At 34.8% G+C, this 20,061-nt stretch overlaps 2 protein-coding genes across 2 annotated transcripts; both read right to left on the bottom strand.

Annotated features, from left to right (window-relative positions):
• Nucleotides 1-394: 394 nt before the first annotated feature.
• LOC106668770 lies at nt 395-10,611 on the bottom strand. Its single transcript, XM_014397834.2, has 8 exons — nt 10,421-10,611; nt 10,247-10,348; nt 6,362-6,454; nt 3,296-3,420; nt 1,117-1,264; nt 895-1,030; nt 675-828; nt 395-616 (listed from the first exon to the last, which is right to left on the bottom strand). Exons 2-8 carry the CDS (start codon nt 10,300-10,302, stop codon nt 489-491), a joined length of 840 nt encoding a protein of 279 aa, XP_014253320.1. The 5' UTR covers nt 10,303-10,348; nt 10,421-10,611; the 3' UTR covers nt 395-488.
• A 2,346-nt stretch (nt 10,612-12,957) lies between these two features.
• Nucleotides 12,958-19,661, bottom strand: LOC106668769 (centromere protein I-like). Its single transcript, XM_014397832.2, has 12 exons — nt 19,512-19,661; nt 19,318-19,440; nt 16,585-16,737; nt 16,441-16,526; nt 16,102-16,371; nt 15,942-16,039; nt 15,570-15,889; nt 15,402-15,508; nt 13,695-14,014; nt 13,485-13,605; nt 13,249-13,404; nt 12,958-13,187 (listed from the first exon to the last, which is right to left on the bottom strand). The coding sequence occupies exons 1-12, from the start codon at nt 19,546-19,548 to the stop codon at nt 13,095-13,097; spliced, it is 1,884 nt and encodes a 627-aa protein (XP_014253318.1). The 5' UTR covers nt 19,549-19,661; the 3' UTR covers nt 12,958-13,094.
• Between the last annotated feature and the right edge of the window lie 400 nt (nt 19,662-20,061).

The following is a 20,061-nucleotide window of genomic DNA, read 5'->3' as shown; positions in this document are numbered from 1 at the left end:
GAAGTCACAATAGCTCAAGTGGTTAAAGTAGCAGCTTATTAGCCGAAGTTTCGAATCCCACTTGTGATGCTAAACTTTTTTATCTCAGCCAAGACATATAAAAAGAATAATTAATATGGTCAAGTATGACCACTAGACGCTGGATTTTATTTTGTGAAATGGGTCCTCTGGCTAAAAAGTTTGGGAAGCCCTGTTCTAGAGACATGTCACATTGACACGCAATTAGAACTAGCAGCACTTAAATATAAAAATATTCCACTTAAATATAAAATATAGGCTTACTCATCATTCTTCGCTGAATCACTGAAGTAGACATCTTATTTTCATTTATTTCTAAAAAAAATACTAAAGAGAATTTGAACTAAATTAAAGGTCATACAAATTAAAAACTAGGTCCCAATAATTAAAAACTATGTATTTTTCTATATGTACAATATATTTCAAAGAGAAAAAGACAACACAGAGATATAATGGTCAGTTATAACGTTTTATTTGAAATACATGTTTTTAAAGATGGAAAAAATAGGCCAATGTCTGCTCTGCCCTTCATCAGCTGGACGAAAGTTTGTATTTATGCCATTACTTCCCCACTGAGCCTCAAATTCACCAATACTCTCTAAGAAGAAAAACAAAATAAATTTTTTATTACAGTTTTACTTTAATACTAAAAATACCTTTATCCATGTTAACAAATTCCTCTTTCTTCTCGACCAAACCTTCTCTACTTGTGACAGTGATGACTGTGTGTTTCTTATCTCCAATCTGCCTTGTAACTGTCACCTCTTCACTACCATCACTTTTCTTTATAGTTTTAAAATGTTCTAAAGTCTAAAAAAAAATATTTTTTTCAAACTATCTGATAACTTGCAGAAAAAAAAAAAACAATTAATTTACCCCATTAGGTCTTGTGACTGAGCGTGAAATTACACTTTGGCCAAAAAAATGCGTAGGATTTAAATGTCTGTTGAACGGGATAACGTCATGTTTATTTGCGTCAGGAATCAAATCAAAAACACTCGAATCAAAGTTTCTGTGGTAATTGAAATCTAAAGTTAGTTTCCTTTTATTGTGAGTTAATTAAATTGGTTTATATGTATTAGTTTATTTAATACAAACCCATCCAAATCAGAATCAATTTTTTGCGATTTCCTGTTCAATTGTCTTTCAAAAGATGGCTTCACAAACTGAGATCGAATTGAGTTTTCCTCCTTATTGGCTGGTGCATAATCATCAGGAAAATGTCTGTCCCCTTTATTCTCCAAATCTAATAAAATACCTTTATTTCAATTTACCTTTTTTGATATTGTGTTTCCAATTAGCCGTAGAATTATTTGCACATTTTCCAATTCAATAGACTCACATTCACACATCCAACATTCGAGTTAATTAAGCAAAGTAACGCAGTAAAAAAATAAATAAATAACACATGAATACATAAATAATTAAATTAAATTAAATAATAAACTGCTAATATTATCACTAATTCTTGGACTAAAGTTTTTATCCTACAGCTATGAATAAATTCTATGAAGTCGGTATATTTTGGTCATCTTTTTGGAAAATTAAGGATTTGTTAGCTTATTGGTTTTGCAATGGCTTTCATTGAATTTACTCTGTCAAACCAAGTCCTTCTCTCTTCCAAATTTCTATTACAATTCATAATAGTATGTTCCATATCTTGAACTGCATGGCATGTTTCACAAAATTAGTCCTTAGCCAAGCAGCCATCAAAGCACTAAGCTCAAATATCATTAGTTCAATGTTGGTGCTGAACTGCAAAACCAAATTAAACATATTATGTACGCCTAATAATAGTACGAGTTGGTCAAGACTTTTCACAATACTACGTGACGATATGGGAAGCCTTCAACATTCCCTGCTTCTCCAGTCTGTCCATTCTGAAGTCTTATTTCTGCTGGTGGACCACAATGTTAAATTGGCCAATGGTTTTCAATGACAAGAAATGGTAATATATACTGTCATATTTATCAGACATTTTCATGAAAATGAATGAGACGAGTCTTTCTTTGCAAGGGAAGAGTATCAAAACTTTCGATGCTGATATCAAAGTTTGCGCCTGCTAAAGAAAAATCCAGCTTTGGTGGAGTGTTTTCATGTGTTACATGATTTTTTAAAAGAAATCCAACTGGAGCTTGCAAACCGCACGTCGATTGCTGAAATATGCGAACACCTTCAAAGTTTGGAGATGCCCTTTAAGCACTACTTTCCAACAGCTCGAGAATACAAGAAGTCACAGGAGCAGGAGTATTCAGTACTCAGAACCCATGGGAAAATACACCAGTATATTCCAAGCTGAGATTCACGCAATCTAGAGATGTACTCCACTCAACCTGAGCAAAGGGTACAAAAATAAGAACATCGATCATGTCAGATAGCCAAGCAGCTATCAAAGCACTAAGCTCAAATATCATTAGTTCAAGGATGGTGCTGAACTGCAAAACCAAACTAAACGTATTAGGTACGCAGAACAAAGTCAGCCTCTGCTGGGCCCAGGACAAATGGGAGTAGAAGGAAATGAGAAAACGGACAACCTTGCAAGGCAAGGAGCTGCCACACCGCTGACAGGACCTGAACCCTTCTGTGGCATAGGAACCCACACTATTAATGAGTATCTCAGACAGAAGGACAAAAAGAAAATGAAGGAACAATGGAATTCACTCACATCCAAAAGAAAAGCATTTACAGGATGTGTCAAAGTAAGCAGGAACAAATTGCGAATCCTAATAGGATATTTAACAGGTCACTGCAAGCCAAATGGACACTTAAAGAAGATTGGAACAGTCCAAGACGGCACATGCAGATTCTGAAAAAAGGCAGAGGAGAACCAACACATCTAACAAACTGCGGTGCTTCACTTGCCCGCAGGAGGAACTGTTTTGGGATGTATAATGTGACCATAGAAGAGCTTCAACCACTGAAACTGGGCCTATTAATCAAGTTTCTTGATGAAATAGACTCACCGATGTGCTTTAGGCAGAGAACGGGAGATACAATAGCTCTTAAAGGGCACAGTATACTACACCCTGAATATTTCATCTAAATTAGTCCTTTATTTTATGTAGCTACAATCCATAAATGTCATGACCGGACCTAAGCCTAATTTTCATTTAAGAGTCTCTTTTTGTCCAGGCTAGTCTATGAAACCAAAGTTTCTTATTTAAATTAGGATTTATTATACTATAAAAAGTTAATTTACCCCTTATAATTGTGATTTGTGTGTGTGTGTGTGTGTGTTCATTTATTCATTCATTCATTCAATTTCATATTCATATACCTCCAAATCCAAAGTCTCCAAATATTTTTAGCATGTCATCCATCTGTTGCTCAAAATATTTATGCATATCAAAGAAATCCCCAGTGAACACACTGAAATGAAACGGACTGGAAGCACTGAAACCTCTGGAAATTATTAAACGTTAATATTACATAAGGAAAAATTGCAATAAAATTAAATATATTAATTAAAGAAAAGAAAATCTATCAACTTGCCAGTGTTTTTTTAAATTTCATTTCACCATATTTTTTCTTATAATTAAGTTGTGCTAATAGATAAATACACTAGTTTTCAAATACAAGTGCATTCCAATGTCTTTTTAATTAGCACCCAAAGCTGAGTGAACCCTTTTAGGTTTCATACCCAGTTTCAGAAAGCCTTCTGTCATGCTATCCCTAGTGTAAGTCTCCCACTGGCATATTTAAAAAAATAAATGAAACAAAAGTTAATTCTTTAAGTTGTAAGTTAATTTTTGTATGAAAAAACAGACCAAAGTAGTCTGGATAAAATATTTAATAGTGACTTCTCTCATCCCAAGATTGGACTACTCTTAAACATTGTTCAACAATCCTTTGATGAATTATTTTTTGCTATAAGATCAAATATGATCCGTTTTATTCAACTCAAAGTTTGTTTACCCCAATTATTTGGTGAAAATAGATGTATCTAAATTTTGTGGAAAAATAGAAAATTGACCGAGTTTATTATCACTTTTTGATTCTGTTGTGCATAATAAATTGTTACCCCCTTACACAGAAATTTCAGTAATTGTTTACAAATTCGCTAGATGAAGACAGGGCAGTTGTATCAAATTTCATTCTCTATGATGACCAGTAAGAGCAAGCATCTAAGCCCTTTGGGAACTTTACCAAAATCAACTACCATTAGCCTCTTTGTGCATTAATCATACTTATAAACTTTTCTCCCTTGCAATTATCTTCTTTCAATGCCTTAGCAAATTATTTATATATCAATTTTTTTTTTTTTTTTTTTGCTGGAGACACTTCTCAAAGATTTCAGACTAGAGCTTGCCTGAAGTGATGTTTATTAATCACTTACAATCATTCTCATGACTGTACTGTGTAAAACTGTAAGGCATCATACCATACCTTGTTACATTCCTGTAATTTTATTTCTCCTAATGACAAAACTTCCTTTTCTCCAAGGTCAAGAATGACTCCGGTTCTGACAAGTGACACCAATCTTCAAGCTTTGTGTGTTTCGGAAAGTTCCCATATTCTGTTAGGTAGAGAGGGGGTCTCATTCAGTACTCAGAGAATTTTTCATCCTGTTCAAGTCCTGGTTGACTCAAGTTCCCAAGTGTTGGCCATTTCAACGTCTCTCGTTCAAAAATTAGAACTTTAGTACGAATTTGAACCAATAAAAATCAGTGAGAATAGGCAGACCAAAGTGACATGTAACTAATAGAAACAAATTGACACAAAAAGACAAAAATCATTGAGAGACAGTAACATAAAATCCAAATATGAAATACACCTCAACCAGAATTACCGTGAATCCTCAACAATTCAAACAAATTGCTCCATGACGACCAAAAACTGAAAATCATATACAGTTAAATCCCGATATATCATATATTCAAAGGGATGATGGATAGTGCAATATATCGTCATGTTCACTACATCAAGAATATGACATATCAAGGGTAAAAATGTTATATGGAAAGTTTTAATTTTATAAGTGTATTGTATGTATGTAAGAAAAGTTTTTTGTATGTACATATATGTTATTTACATAAGCATATATATTTTTGAAAAGATAGATCAATATAAATGATGAATGGTGGAGTGAGTGTGTTGTTCTTACTGTGAGTAGGAACTATCTTTAAAAAAAAATTTTTGTTTGCTTAAACAATTAATTAATTTGAAACATGTGCTGTCCATACTAATTCAATAGTTGAACTGCCCCAAACACATTTTCATATTTTCATCCACATTTGATTCCGCTAAAAAATGACTTCTTTCAGACTGATACTCGAAACTTCTTCTGGTTTTTCGTCTTCTTCACCATCCGCATCGTCTGTTTCGGTTAAAATTTCAATGTCATTAAGCATTCCAGTAACTGCAACATCACCATCAAAATTAATGAACTGAAAAGTGACAGGTTTTTCTTCATTGTGACAAGAGTGCCATTCAATGGAAGCTTGGATTTCATTTTCCAGGTCCATGGCCGATATTTAGGAAACCGCAAGTTCTGAAGCAATTTTTTATTGTGGTTGTCATTGCCTTTGTCCACGCTTTATCAGCAACATTCATTGCAGTAAGCAATTAGCTTTGAGTTGGTAGCATCGGGTGTTACAAACGAAATCTTGGAAACACCCACCACTGGTCACAATGGACCCTTCTGGTCTATGTAAATGGAGCTTGGACCACCCTTATGTTTAATCGGAATTTTGATGCTAAAGTACAAATTGTAAAATGTTCTGTCCATCTTGAAGGCGGAAAAAAATACGTTACACTATGAGGACTGAAATGCATTGGTTTTAAACAATTTAATGAGATTTTTTCAATGGACCACCATTTTCTTATGAAATATGGAGATTTTACTGTATTTACTCATTAAAAAATATCATACATAAAAAGAATACAAACTGAAAGGCACAATTAACAACCAGAAGATTTTTATTTTTTTATATAAATATTTGGTTTAACTAAATTATTATATGTTTATTTAATTTGCACTCATGTAAAGAACCAAAATCTTACTCAATGAGAAAACAAATACACCAAAGAAGAAAGAAAAGGCCAAACGGCTCTTTTTACATTTTATAAAGAAACTATAAAAGTTTTTATTGACCAAATATTATTGACACACAAAGACCAAACCACAAATAATATATTTGACAAAACCAGGGGAACAGACAGAGTAGGATGATTGGAAATAATCAAGGACCCCACAGAGCTCACCACAACAGTTAATAATACAATTCTTGCTAACAATCCCTAGATCAAGGCTTAGAATTAAACCCAGTACGTAAAATAAGGAGATTTGCAATATTGTAACGATTAATCAACTTTATGCTACTACTTCATTAAATGCACCTACCTGAAATCTTCATCCAATTCATCATCATCGTCATCATCATCCTCTCCCCAAATGGGATTTTTAAAGCCAGGTTTTATTCCATCTTGCCGATCTCTGCAATCAATAAATAGCTGGTGTACATACACTAAACTGCTGGATATTTTAAAAATAAACATGTTTTATAAATTAAATAGGTTTACAGTAAAGTAAACATTTTGAACAAGTTGGTATTATTAGGCCATAAAACAAACATGTATCACCAATAATTTATTGAGGATATTTGATTTTATCTGCATTTGCTTTATTAATGAACTTAGCGTGTATTATTTAGTGACCGTTAAGTAATGATTATTCAGAGTTCATAAGTTGCGGTCTGGTGTGATTTAATTTTAGAAAAACATTTTCTTTATTGTGCCAGTTTCTATCTTTATTCAGATCATCTTCAGGTCCTGGGATTTAGAAACATTGTTTAAATTATACAAATGAATTGATATAATGATGTACTCAATATAGAAATTTAGGTTTAACCAAAGTATTTGTACTCACTCAAAGTGTGTTTTCTGTGTAGATGTGTCACTGTTGTGTGTCATGTTGATAGTGTTAGTGAGAAATTAATGTCTTTTGTTTATATATGTTTGATTTTGATAGGATAAGTTTGCATATCTTTATGTACGTAAAGTATCTGTTAATGCAGAAGTGTTGAACCATTGTTATGAACGTTTTTAAAAATTAATTAATTAATTTTTTAATAACAAAGCTTGTTTGTGGTGTTATTTTAGGCCATTATCTTAAATAATGTTCAGTGTAATGTCTATTGGAATGTTGGTGAATAATGATGAAACGTCAAGAGAAATTTTCTTGCAATTACCCCTCTATATATCAAACTGTTTACATTTGATGGATTATAATTTTGTACGAATGTCAACACTTTTTAATCCTCTTCCAAACAAAAATGTTTGTTTACCTAGCATTTTGCTGCTTGGAAATAATTCAGTCTTTATTAAGATTCATGTGATTTATGCGTTATTTCGTTTTACTAGTTTAAACTCGGTCGGGACAGTGCCCAAATGACCAGAAGCATTAATGAAGTCTGGGGCGATGGCAGTGTGAGTGAGAGCACCATTCAGAGAAGGTTTAAAAATTTCGAGAGGGAGATGCCTTGAAGACAAAGCAGGTAGTGGATAGATTTCTTCCATAGATGATGATGTTATGAGAGCTTCGATTCGAGAACTTGCAGAGAATTGTTCAGTTAACAAATCAAACGTCCCTGGCCACTTTAAGGCAATTGGAAAAGTGAAAAAGCTCAACAGAAAGTTGGGTTCCTGATGCAGGCAACCGCCAAAAAAGCATCATTATGAAGTTTGCACAACAATTCTTTGCCAAAACAGAAACAAACCTTTTCTAGATAAAACTGTTACTTGTGATGAAAAGTGGATTCTCTACTAAAACAGCAGATGTTCGGGACAATGGCTCGACAAAGGAGAAGCAGTGCCACATTTTCCAAAGCCCCACTCATCAAAAAAAGGTGATGGCGTCTCTTTGGTGGGCTTCATTTGGGATGATTTACCACAGTTTCTTAAATCCTGGTGAACAATCAAGCCGAAATGTATTTAAAGAAATGCAAATTATTGAAGCAATGTTTAGTCAATCGGAAAAGAAAAGGCCGATTCTGTTAAATGACAATGCTTGGCCTCATGTCTCATGTGACATCTTGGTGTGATCTTGGTTATGAGCCTCACCCTCCCTACTCTCCGGGCCTCTCACCTACCAACTACCATTTTTTCAGAAACCTGGCAATGTTTTACAATGTAACATCAGCTATAAAAGCTTTAACGTGTGGGCCCTTTACTTAGCATTGATATTTGAACTAATATTAAGGTGGCTCCAGACATGCTAATGATGAGCAAAGATTTGCCGAATTCTGACTAGTGAGGAATAACCGAGCAACAATATTTGGTGCTCGCCTTTGCTTGGCTAATTGTAAAAATCATCCCCATATTCGAGAACTGACTGTATGTATATCAACTGTAATCATCAATCAAGAATAAGATTTTTTAACAATAAACGACTCATAACTACTATAGATGTATTAATGAACATCACAGCATTAGCCGTCGGTTACAAATGGATTGGTCCAACATAACTGAATTGGAGTTCCTCAATCTGTACTAAGATTATATTATATTATAGGAGTCGGCCTCTTTACGGCCTGTGCACCTTGACCAGTATTGGTCTATTATGCATCTCCATTTTTTTATCTAGAGCTCCTCGTTAAGCTTGAGGCTTTTTACCAGGCCCTTTTTACTAGAAGCTTTTTCAAGGGCTCCCGTGTGTATCCTTCAGGCCCTGGCTTTTCCTCTCCCAGAATTAGGAATCTCAGCCTACATAGGCCTTCACACCAACAGAGGACGTGTTCCGCTTTTTTTTCTTGCCAATATCTACACAGGTTTGTTTCTGCCACTCTAAGTCTATACATATGCCACCGGAGTCTGCAGAGTCCAAAGAGCAGTTCAACTATTATTCTAGTCCTAGCACATCCTAGATTTAGTAGTTCTGCTGTTAGTTTCTGCGATGGTCCTTTGATAAATTTTTTCGCATGCCTCTGTCCAGGGCTACATTCCCATTGAGCTTTTATTATTAATCCATCGTCTAATAGATCCGCATTATTGGCAGTTTGGTGAGCCACAAAAGGGTTCACGGCCAATAGGTGTCCTCATTGAACACTTGGCCAATTTATCGGCCTCTTCATTGCCCCTCTGCCCTGGCACTCAGGCAAGAGTAATTTTGTTATTTTCTCCAATGTCTGACAGGGCTCTAATGCTGTCCCAAAAGACTCTGGACTTTACTGACGATGCAGCAATTGACTTCAGTGCCGCCTAATTGTCCGAGTAGATGGTTATTCTTCTACTGATAATCCCCCCAGTCTATTTATCCCCCGGGCACAGTATGCCATCAGTACCAATAATTTAGAACGCTTCTCTTTCATGTTGTCTGCCACTCGTTTTCTCCACTCGCTTTTCTTTCAAATTACAAAAATCAGAACGAGGTTTTCAATGGGAATGGATCAAAAGTAAGATGAACCATAGCTGTAACAATGACAGTTTTACTGTTGTCCATCACGATTGGTTGTAAGTTGACGTCTCGGACAGCACTTGGCAAATATTTGCTGTTTCCACACAAACTGGGTGGTGTACATACATAGGTGCACTATTTGGCAAATGCCAAGACGAGCATCTTGAGACTTGGCAAACATTCGGCAGCAACTGGCATTTGGCGAACACTACATGTCTGTAGCCACCGGGTAAGCTTTTACTTACAATGTGTTCTAGATAAAGAAGTTAATGTTACACGACAGTCTCATCATCTCTCTTCACACATCTATCATTACATTGACATTTAATCATGATGTTAAGGCTGTTAACATTAAAATTGGTATACTCAACTTATGGAAATAAATCGATACCATGTCTGCAACACAAACTTTTTATTTCAATAAGTCGGGTATATTAATTCGAATGTTAAGGAAAAATGATGTTAGTTTCACGAGTCAAAACAGTTTGATCTCGTCTGAAGTTACGTTCATCACCGTAGACCTAAGATAGCTCAATTTAAAATCGTTTCGTTAATTCATTTGACATTTATAAAAAAAATGTCAGTTTAGGCAACCCCAAATAATTGTATAAGCAATTAAAATTTTATTGTTATGAAACTACTTCACGGTGTGAGACAAATTGTAGAAGTTAACCTGTTGACAAATGTCAATGTCATTTGTACACCACAGCTCATAAATATTGAGGGAGGTGGATGTCCAAAGCCTGAACATCTCCACCGTGTCAATTGGCACCCGAAGAAAGCTGCAGAGTTTACAATGGAACATTGCGTAGATTCGGACAAATAAGTGTTTACCTCGGTATCTGCGCTGGCAAGCCCACCACCTTTCTGAAAAAGTCATAAATGGGCATGGTGTCGCCTTCTCGGCAGTCCCTTTTCACCGGTCCCGTCCCGTTCCTGTCAAACAATAGCAAACCAACTCTTGAATTATGTAAACGTCCCGTCTGTCCCCCTTCAAGAATGACTTACAGATCAACGTCAACCTCTTTTCACATACAATCTTGATATATTTCTGCAATCGAAACAGGACGACATCGATTCTCTACGCGCATATCGGCCTTCATCATACAAAAAGTATGATAAATAAAAATTTCGATTTTATTTCACATATTGCTCTGCATAACTATTTGTAAGTACACATGTGGCTTTATCTTAACAACACTGCAATTACCCAGAGTTTTTTTTTTAATTTAATGTTGTGAGGGGAAGTTGCTTAAAATCGATTTTGTAACTTTTGTATGTCTCACAATCATTGATAAAAGGCGATGATAACCCATGATAACCTAGGACAGTAGGACTACGTTCTGGATTTCAGATTTTGCGTACTGTATAGCATATAAATATCTCTTATACAGTTAACCTTAACACACGCTACTGAGTATCCGGATTCAAATACCGTGTAATTCATTTCCATTTCAAAGAAATTTATTTGTAATTTATAGCTACATTGTTCCCAGAAAATATTAGTACATACATACAGAACCCCAAAAACGTATGGGCACACAAATATTTTATTATGAAAAAAAGCCACCAAAAACAAACTGCCCTAGCATAATTACTAAGGAAAAACAACGATTACGACAAAACAAATATGTACAGAGAAACGGACAAAACTTCAAAAAGTAGGCAATTGCCTGGTAGTACCAACCGGCTTTATGCCATGTTCATACTGGATGACATTTTACCATCACTGCTCTTTGGTTACTGAACTGTTGTTCAATAGAGTGAAAAAATTAATAATTTATTGCGTACATACAATAAACCAAAGAAGAGATAAAGGGAGTGTATTTAACTGTCACTTTGAAGGATTAATATGTTGTAAAAACAATCTGTTTAATTTATTTTGTACATCTGTTCATTTGATGAACTAACTTCACTGTAGGCAGAAATATAGCATTCAGCGGCAGATAGCTGAGAAATTGTATTCACTGAGATAACTGAAAAACCACTAAAGCTTGATTGAATCAATAAAAGCACTCTCAACACGACGCACAAGAATGACACGAAAACAAACACTTTGAGCCTTGAAGATGAACTCAATAAAGATTGAAACATTGGCACAATAAAGAAAATGTTTTCTAAAACCTACATCACCAGACCGCATCTCACGATCTCTGAATAATCATAGATTCTTCTATTCAAAATTTTGTCAACAATTGCAGGTTGCCAAATTTTTTTTTTTTAATAATAGGGGACGACAGTAGCCTCAACGGTTTAGGCGTTTTAATGTGAGGTTAATGTTCTGTAGTTAAAGAATATATATACTCTTGTGCTTAATTATTGTATTAGTTCTAAGTAGATCAGGGATGTGGCTATCGAAAGATAACTGTGATAAGTTTGCCAAGCTTTCGCCATATTCCTTTGGCCTTTATCAGTATTTTACAATTGGTAAAAAAGAACAATATTACCATATATTTCAACAAAAATTAATTTAGATTAATTGCCTTGTGGAAGGTGAAATAAATACACCGAAAGCTTGCCAAAACATAAATTATAACAGCCATGTTAGGGGTCGGTGGCCACAACGGTTTAGGCGTTGACACGGCACTCATCACTGTAAGGTAAAGGTCCCGGGTTCGAATCCAGCGACCCTGCATTCGAACCCGACATAATTACAAATGGCCTTTTTTTTTTCAAAAACACCAGCACCCTGAGGGTTGATGTAACCTCACTATTACGAACCCTCATTAAAATAAAATAAATTTATGAATGCCCTTTTATGATGTTCTGTGTTAACTGTCTTCAGTTTTAATAGTTTTTGGGATATCGGAAGAAAACATTTGAAAGTTTTGCTAGGAATCAATATATTTTGGTGGATTCCTATAGCGAAGAAGTGCTAAATGGACACCGGTCCCTGAATCTTTTCACTTAACTTTTGTCATAGTTTAACACTGCTTTTTGATTGTTCATTACTTCTCATGTGATACTGAGATGACAGGCAGTGAGTAAAAAAGCCAATCGACAGCAAATGAAATATTTTGAGTCCCATAGATTAGAATTTGTGACAAGTGTATCTAGAATGCCTTATCTACTAAATATACATTTTAAGTTATTTATAAAAAATAAAGCATTTGGACATATTAAATGATTTCTATAAATTTAGAATAGTATACATCATAACTAAATATTTTGACCATCAAAATAAAATTAAAAAAGGCTCCAACTTTTTCCCAATGTAATGGAGCACGAGGATTCAATGTAATGGTTCATTAATTTGTCGAGAATATATGATACACAAGCCATAATTTTCAATTAAATTTTTAATACTACTAGACTTCTTTGACCAAAACAATACTCCCCTGGATTATGCTTTAGCATGCTTAAGACCCATATGACTTGCATGAATTTTATTTAATAAGTATTTTTTCATTTTACAAGGAACCAAAATACTATTATCTTTATACAAGATACCATCATTAACTGTTATCTACCTGTTTTTATTTTCGGCCAACCATTTTTACAATACAAAATAACATTCCAATATATTATTATTATTTTATTATATTTTTATACATTTTTAAGAATATAAGATGTTTTATCATGTTCAGTTTCTTTTTGAATTTGTTGCAGTTACATTATGGGAATTGATTCAGTAATTAAGTTGATATGAATTCTTTCTTCTTCGTCTAAATTATTGTTAGTTTCAGACAATAGATAGCTCAGACTCGTAGGATGCTTGGCACTTCAAAAATTCAGAAATTTCTCTAGCATGGCTAGTATATATTGCAAGTAAATCCTAAAAAGTAAAAAATATTATTACTTAAAAAGACACTGTGCACAACCATTATTATACATACATCCCTGGATAAGTCATCCGGGTTTTTCTCCAATAGAGAAGCCAACTGGTTGACAAAAGGATAAATACCCAAGTGTCTTTTTCCAATTGTGATTTTCACTGCTGTTTGACTATCCAATGCCGAAAATTCCACCCGGCTCATTATATCTTCCCCTTCCTTTATTGCAAAAAAAAATTACACACACACACACACACACACACAAAACTGACATAAATTATTTAGATCACTTGTATTACCTCTCCTCTCCATAAATAGGAGAATATATTTGCTGCATAACTCTCTATGCATTCGACTTCATGCTGGAACTGAGAAATCACTCCAATTGAGGTTAAACGTGGTATTACATTTTGTTTATACCTGAAAATAATTAAATTTGTATTTTTTTTTTTTATATTTTAAAACTCATAATTTAGGCTTAAACTGAATCCATTCAATAAAATAATCACTTAGTAATCAGAGAACACAGTTGTGACAGTGTCAAATGGTTCAAAGAAAATAGGGCCCCATAAACAACTACCGGTGGAACAACACTAAGAAAGATAAGGGCAAAATCAACTTGAAGATCTGCAAGTTTAAGATAGACTTCAAGGCACTTGTTGATCAATAATGTGCAATCCATTCCTTCAAGGCAGACCCCAACATTAAGTAGTTTATGCATAACTTTACAAAGAGATATAACAGTATCAGTTGGATTTGATAACCATTTTGCATTTTTAAGACCAGGAGAGGATAATCCTTTAGTATATCTTTCTATAATAACTGAAACCTGAAAAGAAAAAAAATCAATTTTAAGAAAATACATCAGTTTTAACAATGAAAACATGACACAGCACTCATCACTGTAAGTTAAATGTTCGAGTCCAGCATTGAAACCTGACATACTTAAAAATGGGCTTTTTGTCAACAACACTAACACCCACTTGGTATGACCTGAGCTGTTGTGAACCCCCCTTTAAAAATTAAAACAAACCCCAGGAGTTGATAGGACTTTAAATGGCCTTATGTTCTTTCATATTGGCCAGAGTATTTTGTAGTATTACTGGGGGAAGAGGAGTGTGAAAAAATAAAACTAATATAAAATCAATAAAGAACACTTTTTCTCTCCCCTCCTGAATTGAATTGTATGTTGTTGTTTTCTTAACCAGGGTGTTCGCCAGCAGCCAGATACAAAATGGTGCCGATGAACACTGCCGGAGATAGGAGTTGAAATTAATAAGATTCGGCACCAACGGGAATGGAGATGTTAGCTTAGGAAGAATTAAATGAAGGAATAAATAATGAACGAAAGGAGTAATTGAAGACTCACTGTTTAATGAAATTTCTATAGCTTACAAGATGGCCGATGATCGTATTGGAGATCTGAAGGCGATGATGGTCTAAAGGCGATGAATCCCTCTGAAGTCGATGGAGACCGGAAAGCTGTGAATGTCTCCTGAATGCAATATCGTGCGTTGTTCAGCGGTGACTAGGCCAGTGCACCGACCTGGTTCCTGCAGCATCGTTGATGATGATGGATGATGAAATCCAGTGGTGATGACAATGAGACGATGCAATCCAGGTAGTAGCCAGTGAGATGATGGCGTCTTCAGGGGGTACTGATGGATGATTCGTTCATGGGATTATAATGATAGATGGAAAAAGGAAGATGAGATATTAAGGGAAAATGGCGATGATAGGTTTGGGGACCATGCGGTCGGGAGATGGGACGCACGAGGAGGTGAAGATCGTATGGCGATTTGAAGGGGAATCCATGGGGATTCGCGTGGCGAGGTAACTTTAAGAAACGGCGATCTTACCCGAAGGTGAATTACTATGGCGCAACACTTTGGGGAGATAGGGCGATAGGAGGTGTGCTCGCGGAGAAGAGAGCCAAAAAAGGCTGGAAGGGATGGGTTTTTGAGGAAAAAGGAGAGAAGTGTGTTATGATTGGTGGACTTACAGAAGATAGGGATTATAGATAGAGGTACATCGCAAATCAGGCACTTCTGTGACGGAGACGCGCCTGAACACAGGGGTTTGCTACTGAGGTCATATCAACTAAATGTGCTAGTGGTTTTTTTTCCCAGGACCTTCCAGTGATGAGTGACACTTGAACATCTGCAGCACCATTCATCACATTAAAGTTTAAACTAGTACACATAAAGCAAACTCACTATATTTATAATAAAAAGAGTGAGAGCATCAACAATTTGTATTTTAACCTCTGCACTCGATGATACATATACTCTTGCCAATGGAGTTAAAACAAGCTTCTCTAAGTCTGAAAATACATGAAAAAACGTTAATTTATATACACATACGTGTGTGTGTTTAATACTAACCATGAAAAGTTTCAAAGTATAGCCAGGGGATTAGGCGGTAAATTGTCTGGTCCAGGTGGTTACCATCCCAGGTAATGAGAAAGTCAGACAGATAGTCAGTGACTTGCGGTAGACCATGCATTAATTGCTCTTGCAATTCAGCAATTGATTTCAGTAAATTTTCACTTGGTTCGTTTTGCAAACATAATGAGAGTGATACGAGGAATTGTGTATTTGGTCCATTCGTTACTAAATACATTAAGCCTTCTTTTGAGGAGAGAAGTGATATAAGGTTATGCGGCAATTTAACACTCTTCATTTTCAAACCTAGATCATACATGCTAAACAGGAATTATTCAGTAATTTATTTTTTTGTTTAAAATTAAAAAAAACCTTGAAATATCTGAAATTTTTTTTAAGTCACTTCTTTTATCATTATCCATTAAATCGTATTCAGGAAACGGTAGACTATTAAGAACACATTGGGTATCCTACAATTTTACACAATGCTGAATTACACTGATTGCAACAAAAAAAATTTCATACTATATACCTTTGATTTCCTCGTAATGTGACCATTTTTTTGACAGACACGTTTAATACATTCTTCAAAAATTGACAAGTTCTTCTCTTTTGAATTTGGACATTTAACTACTTTTGGTTTGACTGGCACTAAAGAGGGGCACAATGAGTGGTACAAAGCGAGAAGTTTACCAACTTCTTTAATATCAGAATTGTAAAATGTAGACACAAGGAAAACATTACTTTTGGTGACCAGTTTTGGATGTGTTACAGCAATTAGAAGTTTGCTCAATGGTTTGACCTATAGACATTCAACAGAATTATTAACATTTTGTATAATTACATGACACACTATAATAACCGTACATACAAGTTCACTTATTCTGAGGTTTTTAATTAGAAATCCATACATTTCCCTTAGAGGTGTTTGATCAACTAATTCAAACTGAACCATAACTGAAACAATATTGAATAAGGATTTAGGTGAAAATAACTACCATTGAAAATGACTTACTTTCTAACCACGTTATTAGCATTGCTGCTGATGGAGGATTTGTAATCGTGTTGGAGAATAGCCAAAACAACAACTTTTCAACGTTTTCAGCTGACATAATGGTATTTGGAACTAAAATATGTAAAATTAATTGCCTCTGTTGATTCGTTAAACCTAAAAGAAAAGATCATCTAATTACACAAAATCTTGCGCTGGTTTGCAACACAAATAAACAATAAAAGTGTAGGGGTTGCTGGCGGCTGCAACAGTTAAAGCATTGACACGGCAAATCATCATTGCCATTAGAAAGGCTAGGTACATAAATAATAAAATATGTATATATATTCATAGGTGCTTTCCTAAATGAAAAATCAAATGAAAAAAGAAGAACAAAAAGGTTAATTTATTACAAGAAATTAAGTTAAGGAAGACTCCTTATGCAACAGCGCAGTAATCCTAAATCTGTTTGTATAGCATTCTTCAATTGGCTTATATTAAAAAAAGGCTATGGGAATGATATAAATTTTTTCTTGATATGCCCTGCAGAACAAACTTGAAAGACCTGAGTTCTGGTGAATGAGTTAGATCCTTGAAGGATGTTCCATGGGTTTTCAAAACTTGCCTTCAAACATTTCCTCAGGTAATTTGATAATGGTCGGTAATTATGTGCTGGACACCCAACACTTGAAAATAAACATTTTGAATATTTTCAGCAACGCAATGTCTACCGTTTCATTTAATACTTACTAAATTTCACCACACTATGCAAAAATGTCAGCCACACCAATACAACTGAGAAATATCAACTTGGAATTGCCAATTTGGATACTATGTTGCAGCCTTCAAACACCACAATTACAGTTCAATAATTCCTTTTTCATATGACTAAATTTTGTTTATTTATAAATATAGAATGATATTTTTTTTCTTAAGGCGTACAAACAATGGGTCAAAACTGTCTTGATGCTCTATGAGGCAATGAGAAAAAGAGACAAGTCAAGAGGGGCAGGTACATCGAGGCTGGTAAGCCACCACAGCAAACCAGACATCTACAGATCAACTAAAGGCTAGACACCTAAACAAACTTTTCTCCACACCAGAGTTTAGTGGCAGATTACTTAAAAGGTCCCAAGTTCCAGGGTTCGAACTTAATCCAGAGGTCACATCTGCATACCCACCCCACCACACCATTCTAAACTCAAAGCAGTCTCATTACCCTACTCTTTATTTGGCAGAATTTATGTATCAACCCAGTTTCAACTAGGAATTCAAGCAGCTTTCTGATATTAGATGGGAAATATTTCAAAATTTCAGACGCATTATTTGCAAGACTATAATTGACCTACTCTCTCTGTTTTATACTAATTTCTCTGAGTATGTTTTGATGTTTCGCCACTCCAATTGCCACAAATCCCAATTTTTTTCCGTTTAGAAAAATGGAAAATCTTTGCAAGGCACCTCCAGCACAGAAGTACCCTTCAACACGGCATATTTCATTACTTGATCAGCCTCCTAATTGCTCCTTATACCACAGTGACCTGGGATCCACCAAAAGCTAACTGCTGATAATTGTATGATCTTTTAGAACAAGTAATATCTCTCACATCATTTTTCTGTCCTGATAAATAATTGACTCTGACATCAACAGAGATAGGAGAATCGTTTGCAAATGCAAATATTGAATTTAGGTTGGTATCTTTTATTCTTCAAAACTCTTTTTTTTTTAAATAATAAACGTAAGCATTTTCTTTTGTAAATCTTGTTAGACCAAGATTTATATTAGGAGTAAGCAGGAGCCATGGCATAATCGGGGAAACAAATTTCTTTTCGTTTTGGGAGCTGATAAGCCAGTGGTGTTCAGGAACTCAGAGACTTGAATGCCAAATGATATTTATTTGAATTGTGTAATATTTAATGACCATCAAGTAATGGCTATTCAGAGTTCGTGAGATCTGGCCTGCTGCCAATCTCCGTTGACATTTGTAAAAACAATCCACGGTGGTAGTTTGCAACATCATCGATTCAATAAAAATACAAACCACTGTTATGTGGTGATAAGTGACCGTTAGTCAATGATTATTTGGAAATCGTGAGATGCGGTCTGGTGTGAGGTTTTTTTTGAGTTTAAGAAACATTTTCTTTATTCAGTCACAGCCACACCCAGACATACCTCATCACCCACGCTAATAAATACATTCACACTGCAAAATGGAGATATACCACGTGTGGTTGGTTATATGTATCCATACGCATTTATCAATTTTCAGTACCTAATAAGATTATCTTTGAAGACACTGTTATGCTTAAGAACTATTTCCAGATAGTAGGTCACAACGTTTTCAGTACTCTCTTAACTTATTACATTCCTCTAATAGGTGTCTCACCGTTACCAGGTTTCCACAGAGTGGGCGTTTTTGACTTCTACCCACTAACAGGTGAATGTGCGTGAGACGGGTGTGACCTATTCGCAACCTTGTTAATATTATTTTGCTACGTTTTTCCAAATTCTCTCTGTTTCTCATAAAAAGGATTCAGAGTTGGGCCCGTCTTTTTGAATCGAGAACAGACCGTGACACATGTAGAAAATGCCATACTTATTGCAATGAAATGGGTCACAGCACAATAGTTAACAAATAATGTTTTATAGCGTGATTTTTTTAAAACTTCCTGCTACACAGCCGTGTTTGAAGAAAGGGAGAACTAAACGTTTTTGAAAATTCTTTAGGGTCAAAGGATGAACCTTCACTCTCTTACTTGAATCCGGTGAGACGAAGAAATCTACAAATAAGCCTAATGATTCCTCTTCCAGCCCTTCTTTCATGATATCGTCGAGGTGTTCCTCGATAAAATTCCCCACCTTGCTCGCAGACACATCACCTAAAAAGAATTAAATTTCATTCTATAATTCAATTTCACCAGAATGAAACACAAATTAATAGTCTAGTTACATCCGTTCTGGAACATCTTTTTTATCGTACGGTTCATTGCGTAAAAATAAAATTTAATTACAAGATAAACAATGCACAACGAATTGAGTGGAGTGTACGAATACTTTGGTTCTGACTTTATGAGCCACTTCTCGTTCTCGCCAACGGCTAATATCGAATCAATCGATATTATAATAATAATCGATATATAATAATCTAATATAACAATAGGAAGGTGAAATAGATTTTTAGTTCAGCCATAATGTTATAGAATAACATATAATTCCTGTCGTTATAAATTTGTAAATAATTTAAACTTTAAAAGTTGTTTTAAAAAATCAAAATTGAGTCGTTCCCTGCATTAAGATGGGGGTCATTTAACAATTTCAGTCCCACATTGGAAAATTTAACTCTAATAAATTACAAAAATATGTGTTTAATTATTATATTTAAACTTATTCTCATCAATAAAATTAACTATTTGTTGTTAGTTAATTATTCAATTGTTCAAAATTTAAAAAAAAAACAGGTTCTATTACTATTATTATTATTATTATGTATTGAATGCTAT

Source organism: Cimex lectularius, unplaced genomic scaffold (genome assembly GCF_000648675.2).
Source record: "Cimex lectularius strain Harlan isolate CLEC.00 unplaced genomic scaffold, Clec_2.1 scaffold155, whole genome shotgun sequence".
Taxonomy (NCBI): Eukaryota; Metazoa; Arthropoda; class Insecta; order Hemiptera; family Cimicidae; genus Cimex; species Cimex lectularius.
The sequence above is the reverse complement of the archived record's forward strand: the minus strand, read 5'-3'. Positions and strand labels throughout refer to the sequence as shown.